The following is an 11,449-nucleotide window of genomic DNA, read 5'->3' as shown; positions in this document are numbered from 1 at the left end:
CAGGACCAGTAGTAAACCTGATATAGCCGAATAGAATGGAGCAGATGATGTAAATAACGGTACGTAAAAGAGCGTCTAACCGGAGACCTGGGAGCACCGCTGGGGAACTGTTTCTAAAGGAGTGACAAACGACAGAACGACTGGAAGGCTGAGAAAGAGACGGGACGCAATCTGAAACAGCGGAATACCCGCAGTTATCTCTTTAAGAACCTTTCCCCCCTTCAGCCCTGGATTTTAGTTGCCCAGCGGCGGTGAACAGCGCAGGAACTAGACTCGAAAGGACCCAGGGGCCATGCATAAGAGTCTGGAGCGCCGTTTGGATTCGCGCGAATTGACAGCAAGACAGGGAAAAAGGAAGCTCGTCGAGTCGTCGGTTATTAATATTATTTTAGGAGAATGCCCGCCTTTCAATTATTTTTATTTAGCAGTTGTCTAGATACGTAGTACTCCGTAGTGGGTTCGAGTTTGATTGCAGCGGTCCCTCTTCGTCATCCGAGATCGAAGACCGGAGATCGGCCCTTCGAAGAACGTTTTCGAAAACGAAGTTTTCAGGTCTTCAACAAAACGGCAGACGGGGTCGAGTCAGGATGGGGACCATAATAATGGGGATTCCGGCATCATCTCGATTGCAGCCGTGCCGGTTATTCCTCCGATAAAATGACGGACCTGGACGAACCCAAGTTCATTGGCCTGCGGCTGGGGAGTAGTCTAATCATCTCGCTGTGTTATTAAGGCCTGGCCGGACTCGCGGTTTGACTGTAGATGAAAATGTGCGTGCGTATTGATTGATTGACTCCTCACCGTCAAATGCGGCAGTTCCTCCTAGATAGGTTGGCCAGTTGTGGTGGAAAAGAGCGAGGGGTGAGAACTGCAAGGTACACTTAGGTACAGAGTCTCCCCGGGCCACTCAGTCGTACATGCAGCATGCATAAGCGAGTTGCGTTGGGTGAATAGTATTCATGCACGGAGACCTGTTCATTCCACTTCCTGCATGCTGAACAAACTCATCACATTTCCGAATCCTGCTAGAATCACGCAACCATGGTCCACGATGGACTCGGGGGAGAATAAAAGGTATAGAGTCTCCGAAAAACAGTGGAAGTCCGAAGGCCAGGAACCCCGGGCACTGAAGCTGGACCAGGGTCGATCCACTCCGTCGTGGCTGAGTGCGCTAAACAGACTCGAAATCTTGGAGAACCTCAAGGCTCATTATTATTTGGCATCACGGGGAAATTTTTGCCCTGATGATCCAATAACAGTCCGGCGTCAGGGGCAGATACGGTTAAAACCGAGAAAACATGCATAATCAGCCATTCAAAAAGCATCGCGGCGGCGCGGCGCAGAACGCAGAACGATCACCCCAAGACTGCCAACTCATTCAGAGTGGAGTGCTCCGAGCTGGTAGTGCCTGTTACTCGGAGGTTATCGCACGACGCATGCTTATTCTGGGAGATAATATAGTTAAGGCATTCTGGGGTGACTGATGGTTTATCGGCAGCGTTGGATCAGGGCAAATCAAAAATATAGCTCACGAACGATATTTGGCGGCCCAAAAAAGCGGTTGATGACAATAATATCCATCGGCGTCGAGATGTCTGGGGCTGGTGAGATTGCCGATGGCCGTGCGTGGTGCCTTTAGATTCAGGCACGAATACTCGTAGCTCCCTTTGTCCTCGCCTCAACAATAGCAGCAACAATATTAGCAGGCAGACTAGATGTTCCTGAGGGTCGGACTATCCTCAACATTGTCAAATATTTCTATGTTTATTATTCATTAATCCCCGCTCTCCTAATGCTGACAGCCTCCTTTCGTCGTTAGTACTGTTTTCCAGGGCTATATTTGTTCGTGTCCCGCCCCCTATTTGCCTGCTCTCCCGAGCTTCAGCTTCTGGGAGACTCTGAGAATGGCCCCGGTTAGCGGCCTTCTCGCTCGTCTTAGGACTCTGTACTCGAAAGAACAAGGTATATTGCCTGTTTCTCTAGAAGCATCCACCCCGTTGCGCCTTAACTGATCATTTGGCGCAGATGAGCCGGCTATCTCGGCCCAGGCAGCTGCTGGCATTTCGGTATGTTCTCCTGGTCTGAGCGTTCCTCAACGCCTTGAACAAAGATAGTGTCATCATCGCCCATCAAAAAAGGGGAACACGAGGAAAGGAAAGGGATGACTCGCGAGCGAAGTGCTCCAAACCTCTGCGCTCTCCCGAGACAGCATTAATCGTACCATGGGGCAGCTGCTGATCTATTTGGCTAGATCTGTTTGACCCTGATTTACGTGCTCCCATTCTATGTCTCACCGGCTACGCGGCCCTCCGCTACTCTGAGTCGTGATGCTCCGTCTGTGATCAGAGCCAGGATTCGAGCTGTAACGCTGTCCTGTCTCATTTGTAGTTTGGCTGTACTATGGCTCATTGTTGCGGAAGATGACTCGTCCATCCTTCATGCCCTCAAGCTCATGGGTTGGTGGCCGATCAACTTTACGGACATCCTCCGTGGTCTATTTTTGACTGCCCTACTATTTACTGGGCCCATCTTTGAGCGCGGAGTTGCTGAGGGCGAGTGGAGAGAATGGTTCAGGAGAGCCCGTATCTCTGAAACTCTAGGTGGCTGGATTGGATGGAGGAACTATGTCGCCGTGAGTTGTTCGTGGCCCAATTCACATGGCTCATCTGGCTAAGGGTGATATAATACAGGGTCCTATCACAGAGGAGGTCATGTTCAGATCGGCAATAATACCGCTCCATCTCCTTGCCAGAGTGAACCCAGGACGTATCGTTTGGGTCGCCCCCTTGTACTTTGGGGTCGCTCATGTGCATCATTTCTATGAGTTCCGATTGACCCATCCGGATACCTCAATCATTGCAGCAGTGCTTCGCTCTGTCTTTCAGTTCGGATACACGACGGTTTTTGGCTGGTACGCCACTTTCGTTTACCTTCGGACTGGATCTCTCTTCGCGGTCATCCTAATCCATGCTTTCTGTAACTGGTGTGGACTTCCCCGGCTATGGGGAAGGGTCGAGGCTGTGGTTCCAATTGGTCCTACTTTCAATAGAGGAAAGGAGGACTCTGACAGGAGCCCAGAGTACTCTTATGGCCAGCTCGGCCTTGGGTGGACTGTCACGTATTATGTGCTCCTCGTCGCAGGGGCCATTGGGTTCTCTTACACCTTGTGGCCGTTGACAGAGTCTTTGCACGCTCTAGCAGATTTTGCCGCAAGTTCGTGATCAATAGAAAACAACATGTTTTTGGGGGCGTTCTCTTGGCTTGGGCCCCAAATCCCTGGATAGCTGGATGGATTCTCATGCCCCGAAAGGCCATCTTTAGGGAGGCGCTGCTGGATGTAAAGGCATGGCAGATTGTATGATATAAATACCCGTACGGGGTAACTATATTATGCCAACAAAATGCATAGTGTTAATATTCTGACGCTCATTCGTCGACTACTTTCTCCGCATTCTGACTGCTCCAGGCTTATCGGGTCTTATCTCCGAGTCGGCCTCGGTGTCTCGGGGAACAGCTTTTCCTACATCATTTTCTGACCAACAGGCTGCGTGAGGTTTTTCTCCAGCAAATGCAAATATACAGCATTATTTAGAACTCGGCATCTTATTTACACTTCAACCAAGCAATGGGGCTACTAATTACAGGCTGGCGATCATCTGTCACCCGACAGATTGGGACCTGCTCGCGAACAACAACCACAATCCGATGCCTATCAAGCTCCAATTGCCTTTCAAGAGAGAGGCGAACCCCGTTGGACATCCCGCCGCCGTTTCCTGTGACGAAAAGCTGCCCTGAGCCGAAATGCTCATGTCCCTCGACTCCATCCATGCCGGAAGGACTGCCGCTCGACCATGACCATCCGCTGAACGGGACAATGGCGGCCTACGCTCAGCAAATAGTTATCTGTACGGGACAAAGGGATTGGAGAAGTCGAATTGAGGATGACGGGAAGGATCAACATTGGGGAGAGCTCGTGAGAGGCCTGAAGAATTTAATGGGCCGCGGCGGTCCATATGCAGATGTAAGCCGCATTCCGGTCTCTTCTGCGCACTGCATAAATATGCCAACTGACTTTGTTGTTTCCGTAGCCCTTTAATAATGTTATGGTCACGAACTCCTCATTGCCTCCTACCTCCACTGGCCCTCTCTCTCCCGGTGCTGCCTCGGCCTTCCTATTCCCCAGCTTCAAATACTTTCCTTCGATACCGGTTGGTGTGACGAAGTTTGCGAAAACTAATGCTGACCTCTCGACCTTTGTACGAGCATTCCTTCTTCCCACACAGCTTAGTCCGATGATGGAGACCTTACCCGAGCCGCGACATAGCGAGTTGCTTCGAAAGCCGGAGTTGGCGTCCGAATTCCCCGACGCCGTGGATATACAGTATTCCCCGGTTATTTTGATTTGTGGTCATGGAGGCCGTGATATGCGGTGTGGGGTTATGGCGCCAATTTTGGAGGAGCAATTTCGAAGAGTCTTGGAGTCCAAGGGTATCTCTACGCCTGTTGGCACTGGCAGTGGCAATTTTGATAGCCCGGATCGTGCCCATATCGGACTAATCAGTCACATTGGTGGTCACAAATACGCGGGCAACGTTATTGTGTATATTCCGAAGCGCATGAAGTACGGCGACTCGCCTGTGCCCCATCCGCTGGCCGGTAAGGGTATTTGGTATGGCCGTATTGAGCCCAAACATGTTGAGGGCGTTGTGGAGGAAACCATACTGGGAGGTAGAGTGCTATCAGATCATTTCAGAGGTGGCATAGACTATGACGGAAGTATTTTGCGGTTATAAAATACGATGCTAAACATGCACGGGAGTTGCATTACATGGATAGGCCAAAAGTGCCAGTTCATATGTAAACTACAATGTATATAGTTCCATTAACTTATAACGTCAGGGCCCCTTGAATCATCGCGATTCATTGCAATTATGGAACTCGTAATCGCCCTATCCAGTATGTACTGTCCAAACCGATCTTTATCTAGAGTCTGTCTTTCATCTTCCAACTTCCATTCGAGATCGGCCATGTCTTGTCGCAATGTCGAGAACCCTTCCAAGGTTGATTTGCGCTAAACCAAAAATGGTTAGACTTCTCTGGTTTCAACCTTAAACATCATACTTGCGGACTCGCGATCATCCGGCTAGCAATATTGTTTATTTAAACCTCGTACCTCGTCGGAGCAATGGCTTAACCCGTGGACTTATAGCACCATGAACGCGTGAAAATTATGCGACATCTTTTCCGTTCTCGATTGCGCCCTGTCCGGGCTGCGCTTGCGCTCCGGCCATGCAAGACATACACATTACCTCCACGATCGGCTCCGGGCCTCCTCTCCTACGCTACTGCAACCACTGCGACGTCGATATCTAAGAAGCTTGATCTACCCGCTATAGACAAGAAATGGCAGGCGATATGGCAGAACGACTCATCGATCCGGGTCCCCGCTGGCGCTGCTGAGGATACCACTGCGGGAACGGTTGGTGAAAAGCCCAAGTCGTATATCCTTTCCATGTTTCCCTATCCGTCTGGGACGCTGCATATGGGACATCTGCGGGTATATACAATATCGGATGTGCTGGCGAGGTTCTATCGAATGCGTGGGCATGATGTTCTGCACCCAATGGGTTGGGATGGCTTTGGCTTGCCGGCGGAGAATGCCGCTATTCAGCATGGCGTTTCTCCTGCGGGCTGGACGACGGAGAATATTGCTAGGATGAAGGAGCAGTTACGGAGTATTTCGACGACATTTAATTGGGAGCGGGTATGTCTTTCTTGCGCGCGCATGGGGTACCGATCAGGTACGGTTGTCTCGATGGGAACACTATCCGCTAACCAGGTTTTGACTTGTGTTGGCACATTGTAGGAGCTTGCGACTTGCGCGCCGGAGTTTTACGAGCATACACAACGAATATTCCTGATGCTATACGAGAAGGGCCTCGCATATCAGGCGGAAGCAATGGTCAACTACGACCCAGTTGACAAGACGGTACTGGCGAACGAACAAGTCGACGCGAATGGTTGCTCTTGGCGATCTGGCGCCAAGGTCGAGAAGAAGAAGCTTAGACAGTGGTTCTTCCGCATTACTGCCTTCAAAGAACAACTCCTGAACGATCTCGACTCTCTTTCCGACGATTGGCCCGAGCGGGTGCTGATCCAGCAGCGGAACTGGCTAGGGAAATCTTATGGCGCGAAGATCAAATTTCCTCTTGTCATCGATGGCAGCGACAGCAAGGACCTCGATCTGCATGTTTTCACGACTCGTCCGGACACGCTTTACGGAGCAGAGTACCTGGCGCTCGCGTTGGATCATCCTCTTGTCCTGGATGCGGCCAAAAAGGATGCGGCCTTGCGAAAATTCTTAGACGAAGCGGCGATGCTTCCAGCAGACTCTAAAGTTGGGTATAAACTGCCTAGTCTCAGTGCCACAAATCCTCTGCGTGTGATCGATAAAGACACCCCTCACCTCGCTCGTTCGCTGCCCGTGTATGTGGCGCCGTACGTCCTCAGCGACTATGGGGAGGGCGCGGTGATGGGAGTTCCTGGTCATGACTCGAGAGACTTTTCGTTTTTCAAGAAAAACGCAAATCCCGACTCGATTCCTGTCATCCTGAGCGCCACAAAGGAGTCTGCAACCAGTACCGATGCAGACGCAAGTGACATCTCCATCAACGAGGCCCGGCCTTTCACACACGAAGGATTCTTGACCACAAAATGCGGGAAATACCAGGGCCTCCATTCTCGCGAAGCGGGCAAAATGATTACGAACGACCTTAAAGCTACTGACCACGCTGACTTTGTCGAGCAATGGAGGCTCAGGGATTGGTTGATTAGCCGTCAGCGGTACTGGGGAAGCCCAATTCCCATTATCTATTGCGACGATTGCGGTCCCCAGCCTGTTCCTGTGAGCGATCTCCCGGTGAAGCTGCCCGAGTTGAAGGGCGACTGGTTGAGAGAGAAGCGAGGAAGCCCTTTGGAATCCGATCAGGTGTGGATGGCCACCAAGTGCCCAAGTTGCGGGAGCATGGCAAGGCGTGACACAGATACCATGGACACATTCGTTGATTCCTCTTGGTACTACCTCCGTTTTCTAGACTCAGCAAACAAACAGCAGCCTTTCTCACCATCGGTGGCGCGGCCAGTCGATGTGTATGTCGGGGGTGTTGAACACGCAATCCTGCATCTGCTCTACTCTCGCTTCATTTACAAATTTCTTGCCCAATCGGATTTATTCCCGGAGATTGCTCGAACTGCAGAGTTAGCTGCACCACCGGAGCCCTTCAAGACCCTTCTAACCCAGGGCATGGTTCACGGCAGGACGTTCACGGAACCGTCTACGGGTCGGTTTCTGCTTCCTGACGAGCTCGATACTTCCAATCCGGACAAGCCTGTTATCAAAAAGTCAGGTGAAACACCGGGTGTGTCGTGGGAGAAAATGTCGAAAAGCAAACACAATGGCGTAGACCCAACGACGTGTGTCTCAAAATACGGTGCCGATGCCACACGCGCCCATGTAATTTTCTCGGCGCCCGTCAGCGAGGTTCTCGAGTGGGATGAGACAAAGATCGTTGGTATCGAGCGCTGGTTCAGCCGACTCTGGAAGCTTGTTGTTGACGCAGAGCAAACCCTAACCTCGTCTTCGTACAAGGTGAAAAGGGCCGATTTAGTAGCAGCAACTGCGAAACCTGCAAGCCTGGAACCATTGCAAAGTTTGAGTGACAGTGACGCGGAGGCTATGCTTACCACCCATCGGACCGTCTGCTCCGTTACAAATTGCCTTGAGAAGAACCCCTATGGACTCAACACAGTCATCTCTGACTTGACAAAACTGACCAACTCGCTCCTATCCTCCACTCCCACTTCCCCGCATGTCCTTTATCTCTCCGTCTCCTCCCTGTTGCGCCTTTTAGCCCCTGTGGCTCCAGCATTGTCGTCAGAGTCCTGGGAAATCCTCCATTCCTCCGTCCTTGCAGAGCAGCCGGACCTTGATCGCAAAGCTTTGACAGTATTCGACTGTCCTTGGCCATCGCCTCCTCTAACGACAGAACAAGCCGATATTTTGGCAGCGCGCGGAGGTCAGGTTGTAGCGGTTCAGATAAATGGCAAGCTGCGATTCACCATAACTATTCCAAGAATGCTCTCACCGACGACCTCGGAGTCTGGCTCAACGGAGCAGGACTATATCATCAGCCGCATTCTGGAAACCGAAGAAGGACGTCTCTGGTTGCGGGAAAGGAACGACTGGGAGAAACGGAGAAGGGTGATTGTAGTGAAGGGGGGAAAGCTGGTAAACATTGTCTTCTGACCGGGACATTGCTCACTTCGTAGACCTGTGTATATTAGGATAGAGTTGCGATATTGCTGTATAGAGTACCTTGAGAATCAAACGGACATATTTCTTCCGGTAGTCGCACGATTCTCGGAACTTTGCCCTGAAGCAAGTTGGGGTAATTCTCGAACTTCTGGCGCCACGCGCATCGGCATCGGATGATTTGGCTGGATATGAATATAGAATTGGAGTGTGCGGAGTGGTGGGGACCTCCGAGCTCGAAATGGATGCACTTCTCCTCATCACTGCAGCTTGAAGATGGCGAGGCGAGGAGATCAGCTCGGTCATTTTACGGGATTGACTCGGTCAACAGTCGATTTCCCAGAGGACTGATTCTTGACCCCATCTTCTGTCCTTGTTTGAAACTGGGCGTCGCTGTGGATGCCACCTGCGCATTTTATCTTCTTCCTTGGTTGTAGCTTGTGCCCCTCAGCGGGCTCCGAAACGTCATCCCGCAAGAGCGACCAAGTTACAACACTTGATTATTGCATCACGACGGGGACACCAAGAATCAAGTATTCATATCATTCATATCGATTGTCTCTGGTAATTATTGAGCAAATAGTAGTAGCAGTGGTGTTTTGTGATTAGACAATTTTTTTTATCAACGTTTGTACTCTGATAGCAAAGCGGCATGAATGCGCTATTATTAGTGTGCTGAGCTCGCCAAATGCCAATCGATACGCTACTCAGGCTTCTCCTATCTCCTCTTTCACCTAGATAGACATGGTGCAGGTGCAGGTGCTCATGGAGTATTGCCCTGGGGATCCAATGAGGGGGAGGGGTCGAAGAATGTTCCCCTCACCCCGCACGGTCGAGTATTCCCCGCACCAATGGCAAGCCATCCTGGCACGCCAATGCGGCCATGGTGAGACAGTTGCTGTATGCAAACCACTCAGGGGCACCAGTCAGGACAAGTGCTGCACGAGAGGAGGCTAATAATGGCAAAATTGTCCGCCAATGCTGAACGAAGCTTCGATGAAACGCTGAGGCGGCTACTGGAAGCTCCCCCCTCACGTAGATAGCATGCGGAGAGCCGCCGTTCCACGGGCATCTGGTCCGACCACCTCGACCTCCTGCAGCCTGCTCTCGCTCTCCGCTCACGGACACCCGGATGCGCACCCGGTGGATGAAGTCACGATGGAGGGGGAAAGGAGACCGGTGTCTATATAATCAAGCTATATTCCCCGTCTGAAACCATCTCTCTCATCTCATAGACTCATCATCTCATCATCTCATCATCTCATCATCTCATCATCCTTCTGTAACAGCACCTGTAAGGCACCCCTCCCCTGTCTTGTCTTGTCCAGGATGCGTCTTTCTCCACATCATCTCGTCACTCTCGCTCTTCCGTGCTTGTCCGGAATAGAGTTGCTATCAACCCTCGACACAACCGTTCAGCAGAGTATAAAGCAGTTGACTGACCTCGTCCTACAGTATCCGTCTATCTTCTTTCTTAACAACTTTTCTTCAAGCAATTTGCTTCTTACACATTCAAAATGGTACTTATCCGTTCTTTCGCCCGTCAAACACGGCGGCCGCTCTCCACCCTCCTATCTTCCAGCTCGTTGAGCAGGCCCATGTTCGCCAGCCGCCTCGGGCCTGGTCTTAATCCTGGTGCACGCATGCTAACAGCTTCTTCCCGCCTGCAGGGCAAGGTTCTTATGGTCCTCTACGATGTAAGTTGTCTCTAAACTTATACCACCCTGGCAGTGTACTAACAAAGCATTAGGGTGGCTCTCACGCCAAAGACCAGCCTGGTCTCCTCGGTACTACTGAGAATGAGCTCGGCATTAGGAAGTGGCTCGAGGAGCAGGGCCACACCCTAGTGACCACCTCCGACAAAGATGGCGAGAACTCCAAGTTCGACCAGGAGCTCGTTGACGCTGAAGTTATCATCACCACCCCGTTAGTGATTGCCCTGGAATACATTGGGTATTGCTCCAGCAGCTGACCTTACTACAGCTTCCACCCTGGATACCTCACAGCCGAGCGCCTGGCCAAGGCCAAGAACCTCAAGCTCGCCGTCACTGCCGGTATTGGTTCTGACCACGTCGACCTGAACGCTGCCAACAAGACCAACGGCGGTGTCACCGTCGCTGAGGTCACCGGTTCCAACGTCGTCTCCGTCGCTGAGCACGTTGTCATGACCATCCTCCTCCTCGTCCGCAATTTCGTCCCCGCTCACGACCAGATCCGCAACGGTGACTGGAACGTCGCTGCTGTCGCTAAGAACGAGTTCGACCTTGAAAACAAGGTTGTTGGAACCGTCGGTGTCGGCCGTATCGGTGAGCGTGTGCTGCGCCGTCTCAAGCCCTTCGACTGCAAGGAGCTGCTGTACTACGACTACCAGCCCCTGAGCGCTGAGGTTGAGAAGGAGATTGGCGCTCGCCGCGTCGAGTCTCTCGAGGACATGGTTGCTCAGTGTGATGTCGTCACCATCAACTGCCCTCTGCACGAGAAGACCCGCGGTCTCTTCAACAAGGAGCTTATTTCCAAGATGAAGCCCGGTAAGCCTCTTTGCTAGCCACAGTCATTATGAAGCTAACATGTCACCAAGGTTCATGGCTCGTCAACACTGCTCGTGGCGCTATCGTCGTCAAGGAGGATGTCGCTGAGGCTCTCAAGTCTGGCCACCTCCGAGGCTACGGTGGTGATGTCTGGTTCCCCCAGCCTGCTCCCAAAGACCACCCGCTCCGCTACGCCGAGCACCCCTGGGGCGGTGGTAACGGCATGGTTCCTCACATGTCCGGTACCTCCATTGACGCCCAGATCCGCTACGCCAACGGTACCAAGGCCATTCTGGACAGCTACTTCTCCGGCCGCTTCGACTACAACCCTCATGACCTGATCGTCCACGGCGGTGACTACGCCACCAAGGCCTACGGCCAGCGTGAGAAGAAATAGATGGGTGAAATTGATGAGATGATGAAAATACATTACGGCGCATTTTCCTGGTCTGCAACCCCGCTGACGGGGGTACATTTCTCTATTACCAAGTTATGATACCTGAAATGAAACAAATTCACTTGATACTTCATGGACTGCTTCATCTGCGTAGCCTCAGATCGAGAGCATGCACCTACTCTAATACTTCTTTTAGCGCTTGGTATATGCGGT

At 51.8% G+C, this 11,449-nt stretch overlaps 4 protein-coding genes across 4 annotated transcripts; all 4 read left to right on the top strand.

The window, feature by feature from the left end:
* Positions 1–1,904: 1,904 nt before the first annotated feature.
* Positions 1,905–3,221, top strand: DSM5745_04257 (CAAX prenyl protease RCE1; the record flags this gene model as incomplete). Its single annotated transcript, XM_026746273.1, has 4 exons — positions 1,905–1,962; positions 2,026–2,066; positions 2,252–2,632; positions 2,691–3,221. 4 exons carry the CDS (start codon positions 1,905–1,907, stop codon positions 3,219–3,221), a joined length of 1,011 nt encoding a protein of 336 aa, XP_026605269.1.
* A 605-nt stretch (positions 3,222–3,826) lies between these two features.
* DSM5745_04256 (sucrase/ferredoxin-like domain-containing protein) lies at positions 3,827–4,793 on the top strand (the record flags this gene model as incomplete). Its single annotated transcript, XM_026746272.1, has 2 exons — positions 3,827–4,021; positions 4,089–4,793. 2 exons carry the CDS (start codon positions 3,827–3,829, stop codon positions 4,791–4,793), a joined length of 900 nt encoding a protein of 299 aa, XP_026605268.1.
* A 437-nt stretch (positions 4,794–5,230) lies between these two features.
* DSM5745_04255 (leucine--tRNA ligase NAM2) lies at positions 5,231–8,305 on the top strand (the record flags this gene model as incomplete). The annotated part of the gene is made up of 2 exons (XM_026746271.1): positions 5,231–5,764; positions 5,867–8,305. 2 exons carry the CDS (start codon positions 5,231–5,233, stop codon positions 8,303–8,305), a joined length of 2,973 nt encoding a protein of 990 aa, XP_026605267.1.
* A 1,523-nt stretch (positions 8,306–9,828) lies between these two features.
* fdh (formate dehydrogenase (NAD+) FDH1) lies at positions 9,829–11,236 on the top strand (the record flags this gene model as incomplete). The annotated part of the gene is made up of 4 exons (XM_026746270.1): positions 9,829–10,008; positions 10,062–10,237; positions 10,295–10,839; positions 10,890–11,236. 4 exons carry the CDS (start codon positions 9,829–9,831, stop codon positions 11,234–11,236), a joined length of 1,248 nt encoding a protein of 415 aa, XP_026605266.1.
* Positions 11,237–11,449: the final 213 nt, after the last annotated feature.

This window comes from Aspergillus mulundensis (assembly GCF_003369625.1).
Source record: "Aspergillus mulundensis strain DSM 5745 chromosome Unknown scaffold_3, whole genome shotgun sequence".
Lineage (NCBI taxonomy): Eukaryota > Fungi > Ascomycota > Eurotiomycetes > Eurotiales > Aspergillaceae > Aspergillus > Aspergillus mulundensis.
The sequence above is the reverse complement of the archived record's forward strand: the minus strand, read 5'-3'. Positions and strand labels throughout refer to the sequence as shown.